We start from the raw sequence: 21,995 nt of genomic DNA, 5'->3' as shown, positions 1-21,995 counted from the left end.
TTACCTCTAAATCATCTTCATATTATACAGGTCACCAACGAATTCATACCGCAAGCATTACAAATACTTAGTGTCAAATATTTAAATTATTTCCATGCACGTTTACTTCAACTTAAACGTGTACCAAATTCCTATAAACATAAAATTCACAAAATAACTATCATTTAATTAAAATATCACTAAACCATGTACACGTCGACTTATTTTTACTTAAAAAATTATCCCAGAATTACACAAAAATGGCATTGCGCACACTCTTTACTATATCCATGCACACTGCTTTTTTCTCAGAAATTAGAAAAATTTCACGAAAATGCATGACAATTTTCTGAATCTTTAAACCCGGTAAAAAGAACATATATGAAATTACCTGATCGCGAAAAAGTATATACCGTTTCCAAATATGAACATTTCCTCGTATAAAATAAATAAAATATCCAAAAACTTTTACCTCTACATTATCTATTATATTACAAACGTCACTAATTCATACCGCAAACATTACAAATACTTAGTGTCAAATATTTAAATTATTTCCATGCATGTTTACGCAAATTACTTTACTTCCACCTTACATTTAGAACAATGCATAAAAATAATTAAAAATACTAACTTACCTACTAGCCGAATGTACACTGCTTTTTTCTTCAGAATCTTGATTACGTGTCCGATAAACTTTTCTTATTTCTTTTTCAGGATCTTTAAAATCATACTTATAGTTCACACTAAGGTACCAGGTAAAATAAATAACTTAATAAAACATCTTTATTTCTATCTCGCACAACCTTAAAGAAACACTTATTACTACCCCTTTCAATCCCACTAAATACCCATTTCGAATTCCCTTTAGTTAGGGCGATGGGATCCAAAAATTAACGAACACTGTTTCACACAACACAGAATAAAGCCAAATTCAAAATTTCCAGATTTTTTCCTGATTTCCCCCCTTTTCCGATTAAAGAACCGTAATTCCTCCATTAATATCACATGACATATCCCATGATCTCTCATTTCCCTCACACAAAATAATGCGTAATCGGAACTGAGTACTGATCACATTATTACCAAAGTCCCAGGTAGTAACCTTTATTGCCTCCAAAATGTCGCCAAACTACCAGTTACCATATTCTAAAGATCAGCCCTAATTTTAATTAGTTTAATGTATGTATTTATTTATATTTTAAGTAGTGTTTTTTAATTTAATTATATTTTAATTTAATGATCGTGATTTTGTGAGTTATGTGTTTGTAGTATTTTGGAATACGTTTGAGTAGTATACGTTGAGTATTTTCATGCATTTTCGTGAAATTTTTCTAATTTATGAGAAAAAAAGCAGTGTACATGGATATAGTGAAGAGTGAGCGCAATGACATTTTTGTGCAATTTTGGGATGTTTTTTTAAGTAAAAATAAGTCGACGTGTACATGGTTTAGTGATATTTTAATTAAATGATAGTTATTTTGTGAATTTTATATTTGTAGGAATTTGGTATACGTTTCAGTTGAAGTAAACGCGTATGGAAAAAATTTAAATATTTGACACTAAGTATTTGTAATGTTTGCGGTTTAAATTCGTTGGTGACGTTTATAATATAATAGATAATTTAGAGGTAAAAGTTTTTGGATATTTTATTTATTTTATACGTGGAAATGTTCAGATTTGGAAAGGGTATACACTTTTTCGCGATAAGGTAATTTCATATATGTTCTTTTTACCAAGTTTAAAGATTCAGAAAATTGTCATGCATTTTCGTGAAAATTTTCTAATTTATGAGAAAAAAGTGTACATGGATATAGTGAAGAGTGTGCGCAATGCCATTTTTGTGCAATTCTGGGATGTTTTTTTAAGTAAAAATAAGTTGACGTGTACATGGTTTAGTGATATTTTAATTAAATGATAGTTATTTTGTGAATTTTATGTTTATAGGAATTTGGTACACGTTTAAGTTGAAGTAAACGTGCATGGAAATAATTTAAATATTTGACACTAAGTATTTGTAATGCTTGCGGTATGAATTCGTTGGTGACCTGTATAATATAATAGATGATTTAGAGGTAAAAGTTTTTGGATATTTTATTTATTTTATATGTGGAAATGTTCACATTTGGAAAGGGTACAAACCTTTTCGCGATCAGGTAATTTCATATATGTTCTTTTTACCGGGTTTAAAGATTCAGAAAATTGTCATGTATTTTCGTGAAATTTTTCAAATTTATGAGAAAAAAGCAGTGTACATGGATATAGTGAAGAGTGTGCGCAATGCCATTTTTGTGTAATTCTGGGATGTTTTTTTAAGTAAAAATTAGTCGGCGTGTACATGGTTTATGTGTATGTGTTATTTTGAAAAACGCGTCAGGAGTACGGTATTGTGCACTTTTTCCCAATTTTGCAGTGAATATTTGTCATGATTAAGCAATTTTGTTAGATAAAATTTCTAGCATAAGTGTAATTCGGGTAGTAGATTGTTGGAAGAAGTGTTCAGTAGATAAAAAGAAAAGAAACATGTCTTTACTTCGTGAAGACAAAATGGCGGCGGGGAAAAAAAATAGAGGGTTGCTGTAGGAGAGTTGGTGACCAAATTTTCGCCAAAAAAACGTTAAGTTACCATAATGTAAAGATGAACCAAAATTAGATTACAATCCTAATTACTTTAAACTAAATCATTGCTAATAACAATTTTCAAATAATACCATTTTAATTTATTTACTCCTTACATTTAGAACAATGCATAAAAATAATATCCTCAAATGATTAAAAATACTAACTTACCTAATCTTCTTCAGAATCGTCATTACGTTGCTGCAGTACTACTGCTAATTTCTAAATCTTAAATCTAGTAGTCAACTGGAAGTCTATTCACCAAGTAATAAGAAATTAATAAAATTCCATGTATACCCAAACTTCTTTCAGCAAACCACGTACCCTTCCTTACACTCCTTTTCACAAAATGTCCATTTTCACCATATTTCTTGCACCGCCATTTAAACTTGTAATATCCTTCCTTTCACACAATCTCAACTTATTATCAGATAAACGCATTAAAAATTTACAATTAACTTTACATAGCGCCATGCAATTCGAAAATTAATCAACACTATTTCACACAACACACAATGAAGCTTTTCCAAATTAATCCCCTTTTCCGATTAAAGAGCTATAATTCGTCCATTAAAGTCACGTTTCACACAACACAAAATATAGCTAAATACGAAATTTCCAGATTTCCCCCCTTTTCCGATTAAACAACTGTAATTCGTCCATTAATGTCACATGACATATCTCATGATCTCTCATTTTCCTCACACAAAATAATGCGTAATCGGAACTGAGTGCTTCTCACATTATTACCAAAGTCCTAGGTAGTAACCTTTATCGCCTCCAAAATGTCGCCAAACTACCAGTTACCATATTCCAAAGATCAGCCAAAAAAAATCCTAGAATTGCAAAAAAATGGCACTGCGCACACCCTTGACTTTATCTATGTACCCATCGACCTATTTTCACTTAAAAAGGTAAAAGAAAATTGACAAAAATCCAATTGTTTTTAGTTTTCAGGTCCAGATTATAGATCATTCCGGATTATAGGTGTCCGAGTTAACGACTTTTGACTGTAACACACTTTTCGTAACACAGTGCCACATTCTTTTTTTATATATGCCTCGAATTAAAATCATGTTGTAAGAAAACACTTTCAGATTTCAAAAATATAACTACAGTCAAAAGTCGTTAATCCGGACTCGTCGGGACTTCGGCGATTCCGGATTATCGATTTTTCCGGATTATAGATCATCAGTTTAAATCTGGTAAGATGGCATGCAGAAATTACAAAATTAAAAATATGAAACCGTAATTTATGAAATAAAGAACAATTATGATCTAAAGGGTATCAAAATTTACAAAAAGAAAAAGCTTAATATTTATTTGTTTACTTTATTAAACATTTCCTTCAATGTAAGTTGCTTCGTTTCATGTGATAATACTTCCTCTTTAATTCTATTAAACAGACATAATTTCTTGTTTAGTTACAAAGTTCGGCTGTTCAAGTCCTATAATTGCTGTGTTGAGAATACCGACTAATTTGTCAATCGAAATGTTTTCGTTTTTAGTAACCTCTGGGTCACTTTCTTCACTATCGGAAGCGAATTATAATGACGAGGAACTTGATTTAAATCATATCAAAGACAGAATGAAATACTACACTTAGTATGGAATTATAAACCAAATAAAATAAAAACATCTGCCCTGAAGATAAGGATAGTGCTGACAGATCAACTTCCAAGCGGCGGCGTGAAATTGATAAACAGATTTCGGATCTCAAAACATACTTTCGCTTTGCAGAGACAAATTACATATTAGTAAATATATATCGGAAATTCTATTTGACATAATCTTTCTAATCTATCATAATCTAATAATGACGTTTCTGCCCCCCCCCTCTGCCGCAGAGCAGCGTGAAATTGATAAACAGATTTCGGATTTCAAAACATACTTTCGCTTTGTAGTAAATATATATCGGAAATTCTATTTGACATAATCGAAAGTTCAAGCTTACTTTTATAAAATTGCTCTAACAGTCTGCAAAAAAATAATAAGCCGGATCCAATTCAAAGATTAAGAAACAACGCAATCAGCAACATTAACTGAATTAGATAACTTTAGCTTAGCGTATAACTCCGTTACAATTTAAACGCGCATGCGCACAAACATATTCGCAGCCGTAAGGGTCTTACGCGCTCTCGTAAACGCCTGTGCGCTTGCGTGAACGCGACGCATGCGCAGAAAGTTTGTAGCTTTGAGGTCCGGATTATAGATCATTCCGGATTATGGGTGTCCGAATTAACGACTTTTGACTGTAATTATTGAGCAAGTTATTGATAATGATGCAGTTGAAGGGGGAAAAAAAAAAAAACTTCATTTTATAACATAACATCAAAACACATTTTCGGAATATCGGCACTTAATTTTCTGGATGGAAACAACTTTGAAGAATAAATTTATAACTGAAGAAATTAATCACACTTCAATACCCTTTTTGATGACGCGGTTAAATCACTTTCGTATTTGTTGACACACCATATTTCGATGTTACAGTGATCAGGAATTCAGATTAAGCTTAATATTATTAAAAAGCTTAATATTATTAAAAAGCTTAATATATTAAAAAGCTTAATATTTATTTGTTTACTTTATTAAACATTTCCTTCAATGTAAGTTGCTTCGTTTCATGTGATTTCATGTTTTTATATTATCCATTCGTTAAACGACCTGAGATTAGTTGACATAAATGTTCCATTGAAGTTAGTATCACATAATCCAATCCTGTAAGACTAATTGAAAAAATAAAAGCATGAAGAAAATACGGAGCACTGTTGATGTGTAGTTATCCTATACTGAAGAGGAAGTATTCTGATTGCGTCGTAAACTAATGTGTTGACTTCGTAAATAAAACTTGGCAGTCGAGGCAATTTTAATTCCAATATTATTTGTAGTTGATAATTTGTGGCCACAATTATCAACTACAAATAAAATAAAATTGGAAAAATACTATCAAGATTCAGAAAGTTTAAAGATTCAGAAAATTGTCATGCATTTTCGTGAAAATTTTCTAATTTATGAGAAAAAAGTGTACATGGATATAGTGAAGAGTGTGCGCAATGCCATTTTTGTGCAATTCTGGGATTTTTTTTAAGTAAAAATAAGTCGACGTGTACATGGTTTATGTGTATGAGTTATTGTGAAAAACGCGCAAGGAGTTTGTGATTGTGCACTTTTCCCAATTTTGCAGTGAATATTTGCCATGATTAAGCAGTTTTGTTAGATAAAATTTCTAGTATAAGTGTAATTTGGCTAGTAGATTGTTAGAAAAAGTGTTCAGTAAATGAAAAGAAAAGAAACATGTCTTTACTTCGTGAAGACAAAATGGCGGCGGGAAAAAAAAATAGAGGGTTGCTGTAGGAGAGTTGGTTGCCAAATTTTTGCCAAAAAATCGCCAAGTTACCATAATCTAAAGATCAACCATCTTTTTTTGTTCTCTTTCTTTTAACATGCCTCTGTATCATTAATGAAATAAAATAAAAATGCTGAAACAAATGCCACCACATTTAAATTTCTAGTTAGAATTTACTCTTAAATTTTATTTAACGAATTTAACTTTCAAAATATCTGCATGACATTTTAAGGTTTTTTATACTTTAAAAATTTTAATGGTAATTTTTTTTACCATACAAGAGATCGAAATCTAAAATTCTGTATTATATTTAACACTTCCTTTTGATATAAGTCTTTGTTTTCCTACTTGCTTTTATCACTGAAATTTCATTTTTTTTTAAATTTTAAAATAAAATATTCTTAAACTGGGATTAATCATGTAAATAATGCTAGTTATTAATTTATGCTCATACTTTTGAAATACTCTGCATCAACGGGAATAAAATATTATCTATAGTATGTTAGAAATCATTAAGAATAATTGTACCTGTTTATATAAAGCATACAAATTCAATTTCACATCGTTTCCAGGATCTTCCTTTAAGCTCTTCAATTTTTTCACCGCATCTTGAAAATTATTAATAACAGAACTACTCATTCTGATCCTGATTGATAAGGGTTCTGAAATTTTCAGATAAAGAAAATCAGGAAACCTGGAAATAAAATATTTATATCTTTACCATATATTTATCATGGTCCCCATACGAAATACAATGGTTTACATCAATAATGCGTACCTTTTATTTAAATTATATGAAAACCTAGTAATTTTTACAGAAGAAATTCGAGATAAAAACATAACTTAAAAGTTTCGCTTCCTGTCACGTACGAATGATGCCAGATCAACAAGGTATGCGAACTGGGGTCTCCAGGAAAAATATTATAAAATGTATAATATCTTGAGTTAGACGAACTAAAGATTAAAGGAAGGGACAGCTTTCTATTTTTACAATTTCTGCTTTATTGTTGAAAGTTTATTACATTTATATCGCTCCTTTACCTTGGCATTTCATTCTTAAAAGATTTTAATGTTCTTCAGTAATGGCATCATTTATATCCATATCCATACAACATACAACTTGGCAAAGTTATGGCGACTACCGGTGTAAACATTGAGGGAAAACCGTCCGATAAATCAAATTTCCCATTTGAAATAAATGACCTTAAAGATGCGAAGAAAGCTTTTAATTTCTACTGTGCTGAAGAGGTTCGCTAATTCTTTACTGCTTTTATATCATGTCGTAATATTTCTAGAAACCCCTCATTTTATTGCTATTAATCTAATTGAGAATAAAAAGATTACTTAAATTAAAAACGAGAGGGAAGGTATATCATTTTGCTGGTTTTGTAACTAATAGTAAGCTAGCCCTTTCTTATTAGCGAGGTATATGTACAAATATTTTTAATGTTAATATATTTTGTTGGTTATTTGCTAATCGTATTTCCAATTGAACACTTTTATCTTTCTTTAAACTTTTAGGCTCATTTGCTGCGTCTTCTGTAAGTTATTAATTATTTTTGCCAAGCTATGCATTATTAATATAATATTTCAGATAATTTTTATCGGAGACTAGTTTCATTATCTGAGCATCTAATGTAGAAATAACGGGAGTGAAAATCGTTTTCTTTCTTTTTTTTTTTTTTTTAATCATATAGATTGGCACATATTGTGTAGTATTAAAATTAATTTTTTCAAATGAAATATAAATTCAGCGCCCAACAATCTGAGTTGAGGCCTTTATATAGAGATATACTTGCATAAAATATTTGTATTTTATGAAATAGAATCAATATACACATTAAGGAAACTTTTGGTGGTTTTTTGTTAACTGCTGCCTGAAACTTCAGTTGACATCAAGATAATATTGGCAGTGCCTAGGTACTTCAGGGATACTAGATGGCTTCAGCTGGTGATCTAGTTACTGTTGACTTTACCTCATTTACTGTACCACATTAATGAAACTGACTCCCTCAGTTTCATTAATGTGGACTTTTCAAAGATAATTGTTACAATATGTGGCAATTGCATTCATTATGTACATTTTTATTTCAGAAAAGTTGAGGTGCTTATTACTTGCAGTAAAGAACTGTTATAAATGTGATCTGACTCATTCATATCAATAGTTTCTCGAATTTTTATCATCTAAGAACACTTCATAATGTTACATTTCTATAACGTGTCTTCATTAGGGGTAATGTAATATAACTTTATACCCTAGCATTCTATATACAGGTGGCCTTCGACTTTCACACATTTTTAAAAATTCATATTTTTGTTGATATTGCAAAAACTGTGGTTTCAAACTGAAGCCAATGTTAGTTTATTAAGCAGAAAATCCCTAAGCATTGAAAGGGAATGATTAAAGAATTTCTTCCAGTTATTTGGAAATCAAATAAAAAAAATTGTGAATGATTTTATAAATTCTGAAAAAAATTTCAAAAACTATCACAGATAAAATAGTTAGCCAAATGACTGGACTAAACTTGAATGTCAACAGTGAAGATGTTAATGAGTTCAATGGATCTCATTCGTTACCTCTGTTGAATGAATATTTAACTGAGCACCATGAGTTAAATGAAATATGCAATGACAGTGAGGAGAATGAAACTGATAAAATTGTCACGACTTTGACATTCAAAGTTATGATTAAAGCCTTCATATATCTTGACAAATTTTTGAGAATCATGGAAGAATGTAGTCCAAGTGGAAACATGCATCTCAAATATGTAGGGTGATTGAGAAAGACACTGCATGTTATAGAATTCTTTTTCAAGAAACAAAAAAAAGGGTTTTATTCAACTAACTCTTGATATGTTTATAAGGAAAGCGCCTGCAAATGCTAAAACATATCTCATTAACTTAATTATTTAATAAGAAAATATGAATTTTAATAGCAAGTTTCCTATTTCCTATTCCATCAAATAAAGTTCTTCAATTAGAAATGCTATGAGAGCATTAAAACTTATAGGTAATAAATATGCAAATTTTGCAGAAGCAATCTTTTTTTTCGCTCCTGAAAAAATACCTGTATATGACTGACTGTGTCTGAGTAAATAATATTATTGTATATATATTATAGTATAAAATTATTTGATGTTTTATTTTTTACATCTTTCTACCTTTAAACATTCAACATTTGTACACAAGCCAATTATGTGTGAAAGGGCCACCTATAACCCTTTTAAGATGCGTCCCATATATACATTCCCTAAGAACGCCTCTTACAACCAGGAGTCCCATCCACGCATCGCTAGAGATTGCATTCAGAGGACGGGTCATGCGTATACGAACTTTAGGCTGGAAAGTTTTTCTGAAGGCCACTAGATGGCATCCTATGTCCATCTTTTAAAATGAACACAGTTTTAGGTTCCTGACCTTGAGTTTGATATACAGTCAAAAGTCGTTAATTCGGACCTCAAAGCTACAAACTTTCTGCGCATAGGCGTTTACGTGTGCACGTAAGACCTTTACAGCTGCGAATATGTGCATTCGCATGTGCATAATACGTTGACGCATGAGCGTTTAATGTATAGCAAGCGGTATAAGCTAAGCTAAAATTATCTAATTCAGTTAATGTTGCAGATTGCGTTGTTCCTTAATCTTCGAATTGCATCCGGCTTATTATTTTTTGCAGACTGTTAGTAGAGCAATTTTATAAAAGTAAGCCTGAACTTTTGATTATGTCAAATAGAATTTCCGATGTTGGAGATCCCAAAGGATCTACAAAGCAGAAGTAAGTTTCGACGGCCATCAAACAAAAAGTGGAATTGCTGCAAAAAATGGATAAAGGCATATCCTTTGTTTATCTAACCATTCCGAAATCTGTTTATCAATTTCACGCTGCTCTGCGGCAGGATGAGGTGGGGGAAATGCCGCGAGGCGCAATGAATTGGAAGTTGATCTGTCAGCACTATCCTTATCTTCAGGGCAGATGTTTTTATTTTATTTGGCTTATAATTCCTTACTAAATGTAGTATTTCATCTCGATGTACTCCGTCTTTGATATGATTTAAATCAAATTCCTCGTCATTATAATTCGCTTCCGATGGCGAAGAAAATGACACAGGTTATTGAAAACGAAAAAATTTCAATTGACAAATTAGTTGGTATTCTTGACACAGCAATTATATGACTTGAACAGCGGAACTTTGTAACTGAACAAGAAATTATGTCTGTTTATAGGAATTAAAGAGAAATTATTATCACATAAAAAACGAAGCAACTGAAACAACTTGCATCGAAAGAAATGTTTAATAAAGTAAACAAATAAATATTAAGCTTTTTTTTTTTTAAATTTTGATACCCTTTAGCTCATAATTGTTCTTTATTTCATAAATTACAGTTTCATATTTTTAATTTTATAATTTCTCCATGGCATCTTACCAGATTTAAAAAACTGATGATCTATAATCCGGAAAAATTGATAATCCGGAATCTCCGAAGTCCCGACGAGTCCGGATTAACGACTTTTGACTGTATATTGCTTGACTTATTGGTATTTTACTCATCAGCTGTTGCGAGGGGGGGAGGGAAAGCGTAAACAGAGGTGGGCTCTTTAAATCGTTGGGTGCTAATGAAAACATTCTCGTGTCTGATTTATATCCAATTCCTTTTTTTATTCTATTTCTTCTCTCTACAATATACGGTCTTTTAGGGCTACTGTGTGGAGTTCTTTTACGTTTTGCATTGCCTTCGGATATATTACGGTTTCTTCTCTTTTTATTTAGAAAAGCCTCACCTCCAGTCTTTTATGGCAGGAAGGTGCTATTTATTGGAGGAAGAATACCCTTGTATGGTTAGTGAACCATTTACTAATGCAAATGAGAGTCATGATTCATTTTCTAAAAAGTTAAAAAGTGATACTTTTTCTAAGAGTTAGAAAGTGATACTTCTCCGTGCTTCGAGATTTACCACAGTCTTCATTTTAAATTTTGTTACTTCTTACTGTAAATAGTCTTTATTGTGCTGTTTTATTAATTTTAAACTTTATTGATAGATTTTTATCATTTAAAACTTTGGAATAATTTGAAAAGCACTTCCGAAAATTATTTTACAAGATAAGCAATTTTTAAAGTATATGTTCATGTAAAATAAAGAAAAAAATGTTATTATGTACTAATTTTAACATATATAAGAGCTGAAGTAATAATCTAAAATGATACTAAAAATTACGATTTACGATGCTAGAAGTTAAACTTTTTTTTTTCTGATTTTGTTTATAAAATTAGGCTTGTAAGGCTAGATTTTTTTTTTTAAAAATTAGGCAATACATAACCTCCGTCCTATACGTTGTCTGCCTTTGATTCCCTTTCGTACCGCACGAGCGTCTTAAACAAAGGTGCGCTGTCGTGAAAAGGATAACAGTACAGCTATATTCTCTGTTTCTGGAAGGGGGAAGTAGCTTGTGTTTTGTTATTTGGAGAATTCCACAGACTAATGAAAATAATATGGAATATTTCAAACCTAGCATAATTAAATGAACATATATTTTAAAAGAAGATTGTAGAACCTGAGGGTATGATTGCAAAAGGATGGAAGATTGTTGTCATTTTGTTGACAGTTCAACTCCATAATTGTTTATCCCTTTACCCAATTAGTACAGTTAGTGCTGCATGTAAATTGTATGCATTAAGGATTCAAAGTGAGATAGTATATCTTTCTTGGGTTGTTTAATAGGCATTTTCTGAAAATCAGAAACCTAAGCCTTTACCTATGGGCTAGTTGTGGTTGTCACCTTAACCCACTGAATGGCCCACATTCAATTCTATTTTCATTCTGAAAACTGCAGTAATAAAGAACCATGTTTGCAAAAAAATTTTTCTTACCTGAAACTAAAAGGTTTCTGAAAAAGGCTATTGTAAGATTTCTTTCCCCTCTCCTTGTAAGGTGATCAACAAGTTTTTTCACTTAGTGCCTAGAAGTGATGAAGCAGATGGAGGCTTGCCTTACCGAGAAAGGATCAACTTTTGTATGCATGTTTTGGCCATAAGAAAAAGATGTTTTTTTTCTTTTTTTATGTTTGGAAATCCAAAAACAGAAAAGGGAGGTCCCTATTGCCTTACTACTAGTTTTGCATATTTCTTATTTTAATTATCAAGTAAAAATTTTATTGATTTTTATTGTGTTTGGGTACATTAATGTACGTTTATAGAATGTTAATTTGTTGAAAATGCTTAATAAAAAGTCCTTCAAAAATTAATATTAGTGCAGTGAAAATATCTTAAATGGCATGCTAATAAAAGTTTTGGTAAAAATATATTTACAGGTATCCCTTGGCAAAACTTGGGGATTTTTGGCAGTGCATGGATACCGAGTTTGTGCACTTCTTTGACTTGTTATTTTGGCTTGTGTAGCAGCTACACAAAGCCAAAATAACAAGTCAAAGAAGTGCACAAACTTGGCATCCATGTACACAACAACCTATTTTCACTTAAAAAATTTCAGAAAATTCCACAAACTTAGCATTGCGCACTCTCTTGACTTTATCCATGTACACATCGACCTATTTTCACTTAAAAAAAAATTGGAGAATTGCACAAACTAGGCATTGCACACACCCTTGATTGTCCATGTACACCCTTGATTTTGATTGTCCATGTACACATCGAACTATCAAAATTATCTTTGCACTACACAAAGGAACTTTCCACTTATTTATGAATTAACATGTCTTCAGTCCAACAAAATTCCTAAACAGCCTCCATAAACTTCCTAGGGAATACTCAGATAACCGGCACTTGTCAAGGTTCCTGAAATCACATTCGCCAACTTCGGTGATATGTGCCAAACAGTGGGAAGATTGTTTAGGTTGCTAGCCCAGATGTTAACTAAGATAGGGAAAAGGAAAGGGATTATTTTCTTTCTATATGTAGATACTTTGTATTTTGTGTCATGACTCTGCAGATAAATCTTTGTGCTGATGATCACATGACTTTGTCAGTAGATGTTTTGAATTCGCTTTTTAATTATTTTCTAAATAAAATAATTACACTTGTAATTAGAATAAGATAATTTCATTTTTGTGCAAAAAAATTACAAAATATTCACCTTTGCCGTACTTACGGCTCACATTAACCCATGTGTATTTTACATACAATTAATTTCTAAATAAATTACAATTTTTATGCCAAACGGAATATTCTCGCTGGTAACCTTTTACGCCTCATTTTCAAAACAAGTTGCAGCATTTTCTTATCAGATGAATTGTTTCTTTCAATACTGGCGCAAATCTCGCCATAGAATTTTTATCAGATAGTACAGTTTTATGTCTAAGGCCATTTTCGGTAATTAAGTCAATTAGGATGCAATCACAATGCTTACCCAAAGCCGAAAATATAGAAAAGGTAAAGTCAAGGGTTAAATTCATCCATTCTAATGAGAGTGCATTAGCGAAGTAAAGCACTGCAGTTTTACATAATTTCTGAGTAAGCTATTCGTACGAATTGAAATATTTCTTGCATTTAAAATTGTGTTCCAAATTAAGATTTAAGTTGAAATTAATGTAGATAATTACTGAGAGAATTAGATTTTTGTAGAATAGTTTGCGTGAGATTAGATCGCTTGGGGTCACGTGACATGAACCGGCGAATCAGGATGTTGAACCATGAAAGCATAGTAAATTCTTAAATTAATGTCTTTTTACAAATTTATTGTCTTTATATATTGGCTTTTTATAAAATTTTAAGTGATATTAAAATGTTTATGCCTTCAAAATAAAAGATTCTTAGAACTAAATTTTTTAAAATATTTTTTTTATATGTATACTGCATGTTGTCGCCAATAAAGTCTGCTTGGCGAGATTTGCGCCGGCGAAACGGAAAAGTACCAATGATTTTATTTTTATAGAATAAAATATACTCTTTTTCTAACTTATCGCTCGTATTTCTAGATAATTTCTAATTAGAATGAAAATTTTTAAAAAATTTTTTTAACTATCTACTTAATAATTGAGACACAATAACACGCCGAATAAATACTAATTCAGAAGACAAACAACAAAAATCAGCGTTATATTTACAAAATTTCCACAGGACTAGTTTCAATAGTTTTACCGAACCACCACCCTCAGCTGCAAAACCGCAAATGAACAAGATAGGAAAAAATGATTAGACAAGATAAGAAAGCATGGACAAGAATAAGCAAGTGGCGCCATCTGTTGGTGAAACCAGAACTAAAACATAATTTCTTTAAAGGCCGAAGGCAAATTTGGATTGGAATTAGGATCGTTAACTAGAACAGAAAGATTTTTATGAATGTGAAATGCCTCTAGAAAATCCAGTTCTCCAATGGAAGATGTTTTCTGAATAATTTTGGCAGCAGAAAAATTGAAAGTGTGATTTTCGGACCAACAATGTTGCGCAACAGAAGACTTCTGTGTTTCCTTTTTTCTAACATATGCCTCATGTTCCTTGATGCGGAATTTTAAGGAGAGCCTTAATTAGTATCTACTTAATATTTAAATATATGGGAGTTTGACCATAACAAACAAGAATTAATTTTTTTAATAAGTTAATTGTACTCCTAATATGAATATACAGTGCAAAGTCTGTAATCCGGACTTGTCGGAACTTTCGCGATTACGGATTAGGGGTTTTTCCAGATTATAGATCATCAATTTAATTAAATCTGGTAAGATGGCATGCAGAAATTATACAATTAAAAATGTGAAACTGTAATTTATTAAATAAAGAGCAATTATGATCTAAAGGGTATCAAAATTTACAAAAAAAAAGGCTTAATATTTATTTATTTACTTTATTAAACATTTCTTTCAATATAAGTTGTTTAAGTTGCTTCGTTTTTTGTGCTAATACTTTCTCTTTAATTCTATAAACAGACATAATTTTTTGTTCAGCTACAAAGTTCCACTGTTCAAGTCCCATTAATTGCTGTGCCGAGAATACCGACTAACTTGTCAATCGAAATTTTTTCGTTTTCACTAACCTCTCTGTCGCATTTTTCATGTTTTTATCCATTTTTTGCTGCAATTCCACTTTTTGTTTGATGAACATCAAAACATACTTCCTTTTTGTACGATCCTTTGGGAGCTCCAGAATCGGAAATTCTATTTGACATAATTGAAAGTTCAAGTTTACTTTTATAGTATTGCTCTTACAGTCTGCAAAAAATAATAAGCGAGATCCAATTCGAAAATTAAGGAACAACGCAATCATCAACATTAACTGAAATAGATAATTAGATAATTTTAGCTTATACCGTCCGTTATACATAAAATGTGCACGCGAAAACGTATTCTGCGCTTGTGCACACGCAAATGAGCAGTCGTAAGAGGTCTTACGTGCATGTGTAAATGCCTATGCACATGTGTCAACGCGGCGCATGCGCAGAAAGTTTTTACTTTTGAGGTCCGGATTATGGGTGTCCGAATTAACGACTTTTGACTGTACAAAATATTAAACTTTATTCTGTTCATTTTTCTAAGTCTAGCATATTTCACTGATTTCTTTATATAGAGGATTTAATGGATTAAAAGTTGGATATATCAGTAAAAAATCTAAACCATAAGCCAAAACATAAGCAAAAGTTTCTTTATTTTTTCACCAAAAATAAATAAAACCTAATTAAATTTGTATCTTCAAATCTTTGAATAAGATTTATAGTGATAGATTTTTCTGAAGTGTTACTCATGTTCATGTTCAATAATAATAAATGTAATGTAAACTCAAACTTCAACTAAATAAAACATAGAAATCTTTGCATCACTGTATTTGCAACAAATGCTTAACTGAAATACATTCGCAGACAGCATAAAATTGCTTTGGAGACCGCCAGTTTGAAATCACTGTTATAGACAACGTTCGGTACAACTCTGATATACGCCCTAATTTCACCAAATGTGGCGATATGTGTTCTGCGCTGGTTTTTGGCATGATTGCGTGTTGTATGGCAACCCTGTTGACGTTGAAAAATCTTTCCCTGGAGCTCGTTGGTTCGTGAAAGGGGGGAAAGATATAATGGTAGAAGTTGTTAAATTGAAGTTCGGCAAAAGGAAATATCATTGTGGCCATCCTGTTGAGGGGCAGTGGGTATTTGGAGGTGTGAAAAGAGGGTCTGGGAGATTATTTTTAGTGGCTGTGCATGATAGAAGTAGGGATTTGTTATTATTTGTGAAACACAGTATGAATTTTCTAGATAGTGTGCCTGGCTGTCATTTAAATACGATAGCGATTACTTGGTGGCATGAAATTGGTATTTCTGCTGCTCGAAAAAGCATTAATTCATGGTAAGTGTATTTTATTTTATTCTTGTTCTTATTTTGTAGAATGTTATGTTCATTGTTTTTCAGTATGAATTTCTGTCGTTATTGTCGTTTTCTGGAATTGTTTGAAATTTATTTTAGTTTATTAGTGTGTAGCATCTAGATTGTGCAATTCGTAGATTTTTTTTTAAGTTGAAATAGAACTCTGTGTACATGGTATTCTTTGAAATTTATTGTTGTTATGTTAATTTATTAAAGCGAGGTGTGCGTAGTTCGTAGATTCGTTTGTTTCCTAGATTGTGCAATACAAAGATGTTTTTTAAGTTTAAACAGGATGCTGTGTACATGGTATTTTTTGAAATTTATCGTTATCTTAATTTATTAAAGTGAGGTATGAATAGTTCGTAGATTCGTTTGTTGCCTAGATTGTGCCATTGGTAGATGTTTTTTTAAGTTAAAACATATCGCTGTGTACATGTATTCTTGTCAAATATTTTTGGTTAGAAACTTTACGTTTTTGCTATCTAAATTTTTTGTTTTTGTTTCAGATTTTTAGCTTAAATTGTATGCTCAAAACGTGGTTTTTGCATGTGCGAAAACCGCGTTTTTGGAGACATTTTAGGCTTAAAGTTCAAAATGTTGACAAAAAATTTAGATAGTAATATGGCAGCGTGGAGTTTTTGGCGAGAAATTTGGCGACTTGAGGGCGCACATCAGAGTAGTTCCCAACGTTCAAATTGCACAAAGTATATTTTATGATTTAATTTTTCATGGAATAAATATAGACTCAGTTAACCTTATCCTATTCTATTTAATTGGTCTCTTTCTGAAATTTAAACAATTCCATAACACGAAAGAAGCGCTTATTACAAATCTTGTTTCCCTGCAGTTATTGCAATTCAGGATTACATTTCTATGTTTACCTACATGAAAGCTATTTTCGCACTTAAAAAAGAATAAAAATAACCCTCTTAGCCTTATTAAGCAAAATTATGTGCATAAAAGAATTCGGAATGTTCAATATAAGCCAGACTGGATGATGATTGAATAGCCTGGAATAAATGCATTTCGAGGAAGTAATATTGTTGTGGAAAATACATACGTATTTTATTTTTTAAAACTTTCCATCTTTAACTATATAATATATATTGCATTTTCACAATCATTATTGCATTTATATAAAAAACATGTTTTCAAACATATATAACCATTATTACCAATAATTGTTCAAATTAATGGTCAGAATTAAAAAAGAGAAGTATTAAAGTTAATAATGCTGGAGTTATATGTATCATAATCTAAATTGATGAAAAAAGTACATAGATTTAATTAATAACAACAATAACTAACCATTTACAATTTGTTCTGTGTGTATGGTTTACCTTCTCAATGCAAATTTACACATTGCCTTGCGCGATTTTTGCCCAACAGAGTTTTTCCCCCTGATATTGGGCTGAAGAGGGAATTTTTACAAAGCACCTTTTGATGCCATTTATCCTTGGCATAAAAAAATTCGTCCCAAGAATATGGCGATTTTTTGTGATTCAAGATGCTGGAAAAAATTGTGCCAAGTGCCGCTGAGATTTCCCACTTCCTAAATTTATTCAACTAAAATCTGTATAATGTCATTGCCACATAAATTCGCAAAATAAGAATAAAAATATCCTCCATAGTGCCGTTTATCGTCCAACGTTTGACCATACGCATTTCCTTCCTACAAACAGGACACTTAATAATGGCTACTAAGTAAACCTTCATTTACACAGCAGTCAAGTAATGCTTTTCCCCCCTTTCTTTCCAAATCATACAGAAACTTCAAATTAATCTTACCACATTCAGCCATTTTACTGTCTGAACCACAAAATAGCAATATACTTCCTAACCATCACACGTTCAAGCCCTTACGTATTTACTGCAATCATGCGCCCGATTATGTCATAATAGGGTTCCATAGCATTCAACTACTCAGGCTACCATGAATGAAACAACAATTTCATGATAATACAAGAGGTACCCTACTCTCTACTCTAACCAAAGTTTCAGTTTAATTTGTCTAGATATGCATATCACAGGCATAAAATCTTATGAACTAGTGAAATGATCTGGTTTAACTAATTATCTGCTTTTGATTCAAGCTATCAAGTTTTTGTTCTAAGTTAAAATTTGTAAGTGGTGTTACCGTTCAGAACCAGCATCCCGTTTATGCAACACAACGATTCCAGCCCAGCATCGCGTGTACGTGAAGAGTTCCGATCGATCTCTGCAGCCCAGCATCGCATATGCATAACTTTAAAATGGAACAATTTATTTGAATTTTTAAAAGCCATTAGATGGTGTTAAATGGTAACTGTTTTCACATAGGTCGATTCATATGGCATTTGACCTTCATATACTTGCATTAGTTTATGTTCTGTGCTTCTGGTTTTGATAGATTTACTGTTATAAACAAACTGGGAATCACAGCGCTGCTCCTTGTTTTCGTTTATGTTATTTGCTTTTTTTTTTTTTTTTTTTGTTAGGAAACTGCTTTCAGCTGACTATAGCAGGTGTAACGTTGAACTTCGGTGATGGAAAAACTCAATACCAGTTGTCATTTTTGCCATTTATTTTGAAACTTAGCATAAGCTTTATTGGTTAATTAAAAAATAACATTACAACATTATTTCAGAAGGGGAAAGACCATCAGCTGTCTCGATGCTTAATGCATCTTACTCGCTCGCATTTCTCAGGAAAGAGCCAGCGTTTTTGTTTTTCTTACTCGATTTAATAGATCATTATGTATAATGCCTTGAATGGTCATTATATATAATGACCTAGGCATTATATTATAGCATATAATATAGTATTTACATATAATGTAATTATTTATAATGTATGTATCAATATGATCAGTTATGGATGTCCCACCAGTGGGGGGTCTTTTCTTGATCACTTTCCGGTCATAGTGGCGAACACTGTTTTTCGATGCAGAAAAACAGGAAGTTTTCTAAGATAAACCTGATGTCACGCAGGGTTTGAGGATGAAATATTTCTGGGTGTCTTTTGAAGAAGTTTTCGGATATGTGTTGGGGTTATATTCGGTTTCATTCCATTAGCCATGGCTAAGAGACCTTACTTAAAAAAACTAAAAAATTTGTGCAAAATTACCGAACACTCCACCTTTCCTTCTAACTGGAGACATTTTTGGAAACTTTACGTTGACGGGAAAGGTAATAAAGGTAGAAGAAGATGTGTGGTGTGTGCGCTAAAATCAAGGAAACGCAAAAGGAAACAGTATATTTTGAGTGCAAAATATGCAATATAGGACTGTGAGTCAATCCTTGTTTTGAATTATTTCACACACAGCAGAATTTTTAAATTGGAATTTAATTACCTACAGGTTATTTTTACTTAGTTTTTAGTCCAAAGGGGCTTCGTCTCTGAAGGGCTATTGTTTTTTTGTTTTTGTTTTGCGATTTTGCATTAAAAACTTTAAAAGGCTGTACAGTCAAAAGTCGTTAATCCGGACTCGTCGGGACTTCGCCGATTCCGGGTTATCGATTTTTCCGGATTATAGATCATCAGTTTAAATTTCATAAGATGGCATGCAGAAATTCTAAAATTAAAAATATGAAACCGTAATTTATAAAATAAAGAACAATTATGATCTAAAGGGTATCAAAATTTACAAAAAAAAAAAAAAAAAAGCTTCATATTTATTTGTTTACTTTATTAAACATTTCTTTCAATGTAAGTTGTTTCATTTTATGTGATAATATTTTCTCTTTAATTCTATAAACAGACATAATTTCTTGTTCAGTTACAAAGTTCCGCTGTTCAAGTCCCGTTAATTGCTGTGCCAAGAATACCAACTAACTTGTCAATCGAAATTTTTTTGTTTTCACTAACCTCTCTGTCACATTCTTCATGTCTTTATCCATTTTTTGCAGCAATTCCACTTTTTGTTTGTTGGACATCGAAACATACTTTCGTTTTGTAGATCCTTTGGAAGTTCCAGCATCAGAAATTCTATTTGACATAATCGAAAGTTCAAGTTTACTTTTATAAAATTGCTCTTACAGTCTGCAAAAAATAATAAGCGCGATCCAATTCGAAGATTAAGGAACAACGCAATCATTAACATTAACTGAAATAGATAATTAGATAATTTTAGCTTACACCGTTTATTATACATTAAACGTGCAGGCGAAAACATATTCTGCACTTGCGCACACGCATATGCGCAGTAGTCAAGGTCTTACGCACACGCGTAAAACGCCTGTGCGCATGTGCCAACGCGGTGCATACACAGAAAGTTTTTAGCTTTGAGGTCCGGATTATAGATCATTCCGGATTATGAGTGTCCGAATTAACGACTTTTGACTGTATCACTTTTCAGATCATTGCCACCAAGTAATATCACCCTGTATTATATTTGAAGAAATTAAATAATGAAGAATGTGCATAAATGTATGTATGTTTCTCACATTGTTATAAAACAATGGTACTTAGAGCCATCCATTTTTGAATGTTGTAATCCTACTTCAAGTATGGGCATCTGAAAGCCTAAATTTGAAATTTGGAATTTGTCTTGTTATCGATTTCATATTTTGTAAAGCATTAATGAATTTTTGATTAACAAACTCAATGATTTAAAAGCGAGTAATGGCAACACTCTACGGAAGTCCTGTGACTGCACTTCATTCTTCGCGCGCTGGTCCTTAAGGCGTTAAAATATCGAATTCCAATTGAAAGTTGCATGTTAGTGATAATTAATACATTATTAAAATAACGAACACATGCTTAGTGTTGGTCATTTTGGCAGATTGTTTGTACTTCATTTTACTATAAATCTATTTCATTTAATAAATGAATTAATTCATTTAATAAATTTTATCTTGTTTCATATTTCTAAAAGGGAATTTTGTTTTTGTCTCATTTATTGGTAGACAGAAGTAATAAAATAGTGAATATTTTGGAAGAAATTTCAGTTATGCAACAACCTTGTTGAAAAGTTATCTACATACAGACAAGATAATGTCACAAATACATCTCAATTTCTGAAATAAATGGCTTGGTTGTGAAATTTGGTGTATTTTGTATTTTCATATGATTATTTTTGACAGAAAGGGCTGTCTTATGTAAATCATAAAAGAACATTATTTTAATTCTTAACTTAAATGCAGCCCCTGTATCAATATGCTAAAATTGCCCTTGTATCAAATTGCTTAACCCTCTGAGCGGCCAGGGTTTTTGCTAAAAAAGCACAAATTTCCCAAAAACTACTATGAGAACAAATTAATTTTTATTTAATGTAAAAACTCTCCTGGTATTTCATACCTGGATTTGTTTTCTTTGCCATATTGCCTTAATTTCTTTGAAATATTTTAATATGCACGTATATATACGTTCTTCCTGATATCACAAAAAAATATTCTAGCTTAGAGGGTTAAGGAAAATTTAGAATAAAATATAGATATAGAATGTTAGATACCTTTACCTTTCAAAGTAAAAATTTTGTGGTTTTCCCTATGCCTAATATGGATGCCAGCAAGTTTCTCTTAGAAAATTCTCCATGAAGGCAACCCTCTCTTTAGGTAGATATTCCTCATGTACTTTAGAATAATCAAATAAACCAAAACAAAAGCTTTCAAAGTGGTGTTTCACATTTTTGAGGTTTTTATATGCAAATTATTTAGATAGCTCATTTCACATTATCAAATGTTATAATTTAAGTAAATAAAAGCAAGTTGAGGGTTTCGATTTAAACTATTTGTTTTACAATAAAAAATAAGAACAATAATTTTT

The 21,995-nt window shown here is 31.5% G+C and overlaps 2 protein-coding genes across 7 annotated transcripts in view; one reads left to right on the top strand and one right to left on the bottom strand.

The window, feature by feature from the left end:
* Positions 1-6,879, bottom strand: part of LOC118181043 (enoyl-CoA delta isomerase 2-like) — an 83,888-nt gene extending 77,009 nt beyond the window's left edge. For 2 of the 3 annotated variants that reach the window (XM_085821836.1, XM_085821837.1), the window contains exons 1-2: positions 6,726-6,879; positions 6,476-6,641 (exon numbers count right to left, since the gene is read on the bottom strand). In XM_085821836.1, the coding sequence (XP_085677962.1) occupies positions 6,476-6,641; positions 6,726-6,787 (228 nt within the window). In that variant the 5' untranslated portion in view covers positions 6,788-6,879. The remainder of the gene's footprint in view (positions 1-6,475; positions 6,642-6,725) is intronic. The other variant, XM_085821838.1, reaches the window with a different exon arrangement.
* Positions 6,880-7,043: 164 nt separating this feature from the next.
* The window catches only part of Cog4 (conserved oligomeric Golgi complex subunit 4), a 157,406-nt gene continuing 142,454 nt past the window's right edge, over positions 7,044-21,995 (top strand). For 3 of the 4 annotated variants that reach the window (XM_085821833.1, XM_085821831.1, XM_085821832.1), the window contains exon 1: positions 7,044-7,195. In XM_085821833.1, the coding sequence (XP_085677959.1) occupies positions 7,079-7,195 (117 nt within the window). In that variant the 5' untranslated portion in view covers positions 7,044-7,078. Of the gene's footprint in view, positions 7,196-16,141; positions 16,233-21,995 lie in introns of all 4 variants that reach the window. The other variant, XM_085821835.1, reaches the window with a different exon arrangement.

Source organism: Stegodyphus dumicola, chromosome 8, assembly GCF_044657685.1.
Source record: "Stegodyphus dumicola isolate Sdum_Otavi_A_Nest chromosome 8, ASM4465768v1".
NCBI classification, from domain to species: domain Eukaryota; kingdom Metazoa; phylum Arthropoda; class Arachnida; order Araneae; family Eresidae; genus Stegodyphus; species Stegodyphus dumicola.
The sequence above is the reverse complement of the archived record's forward strand: the minus strand, read 5'-3'. Positions and strand labels throughout refer to the sequence as shown.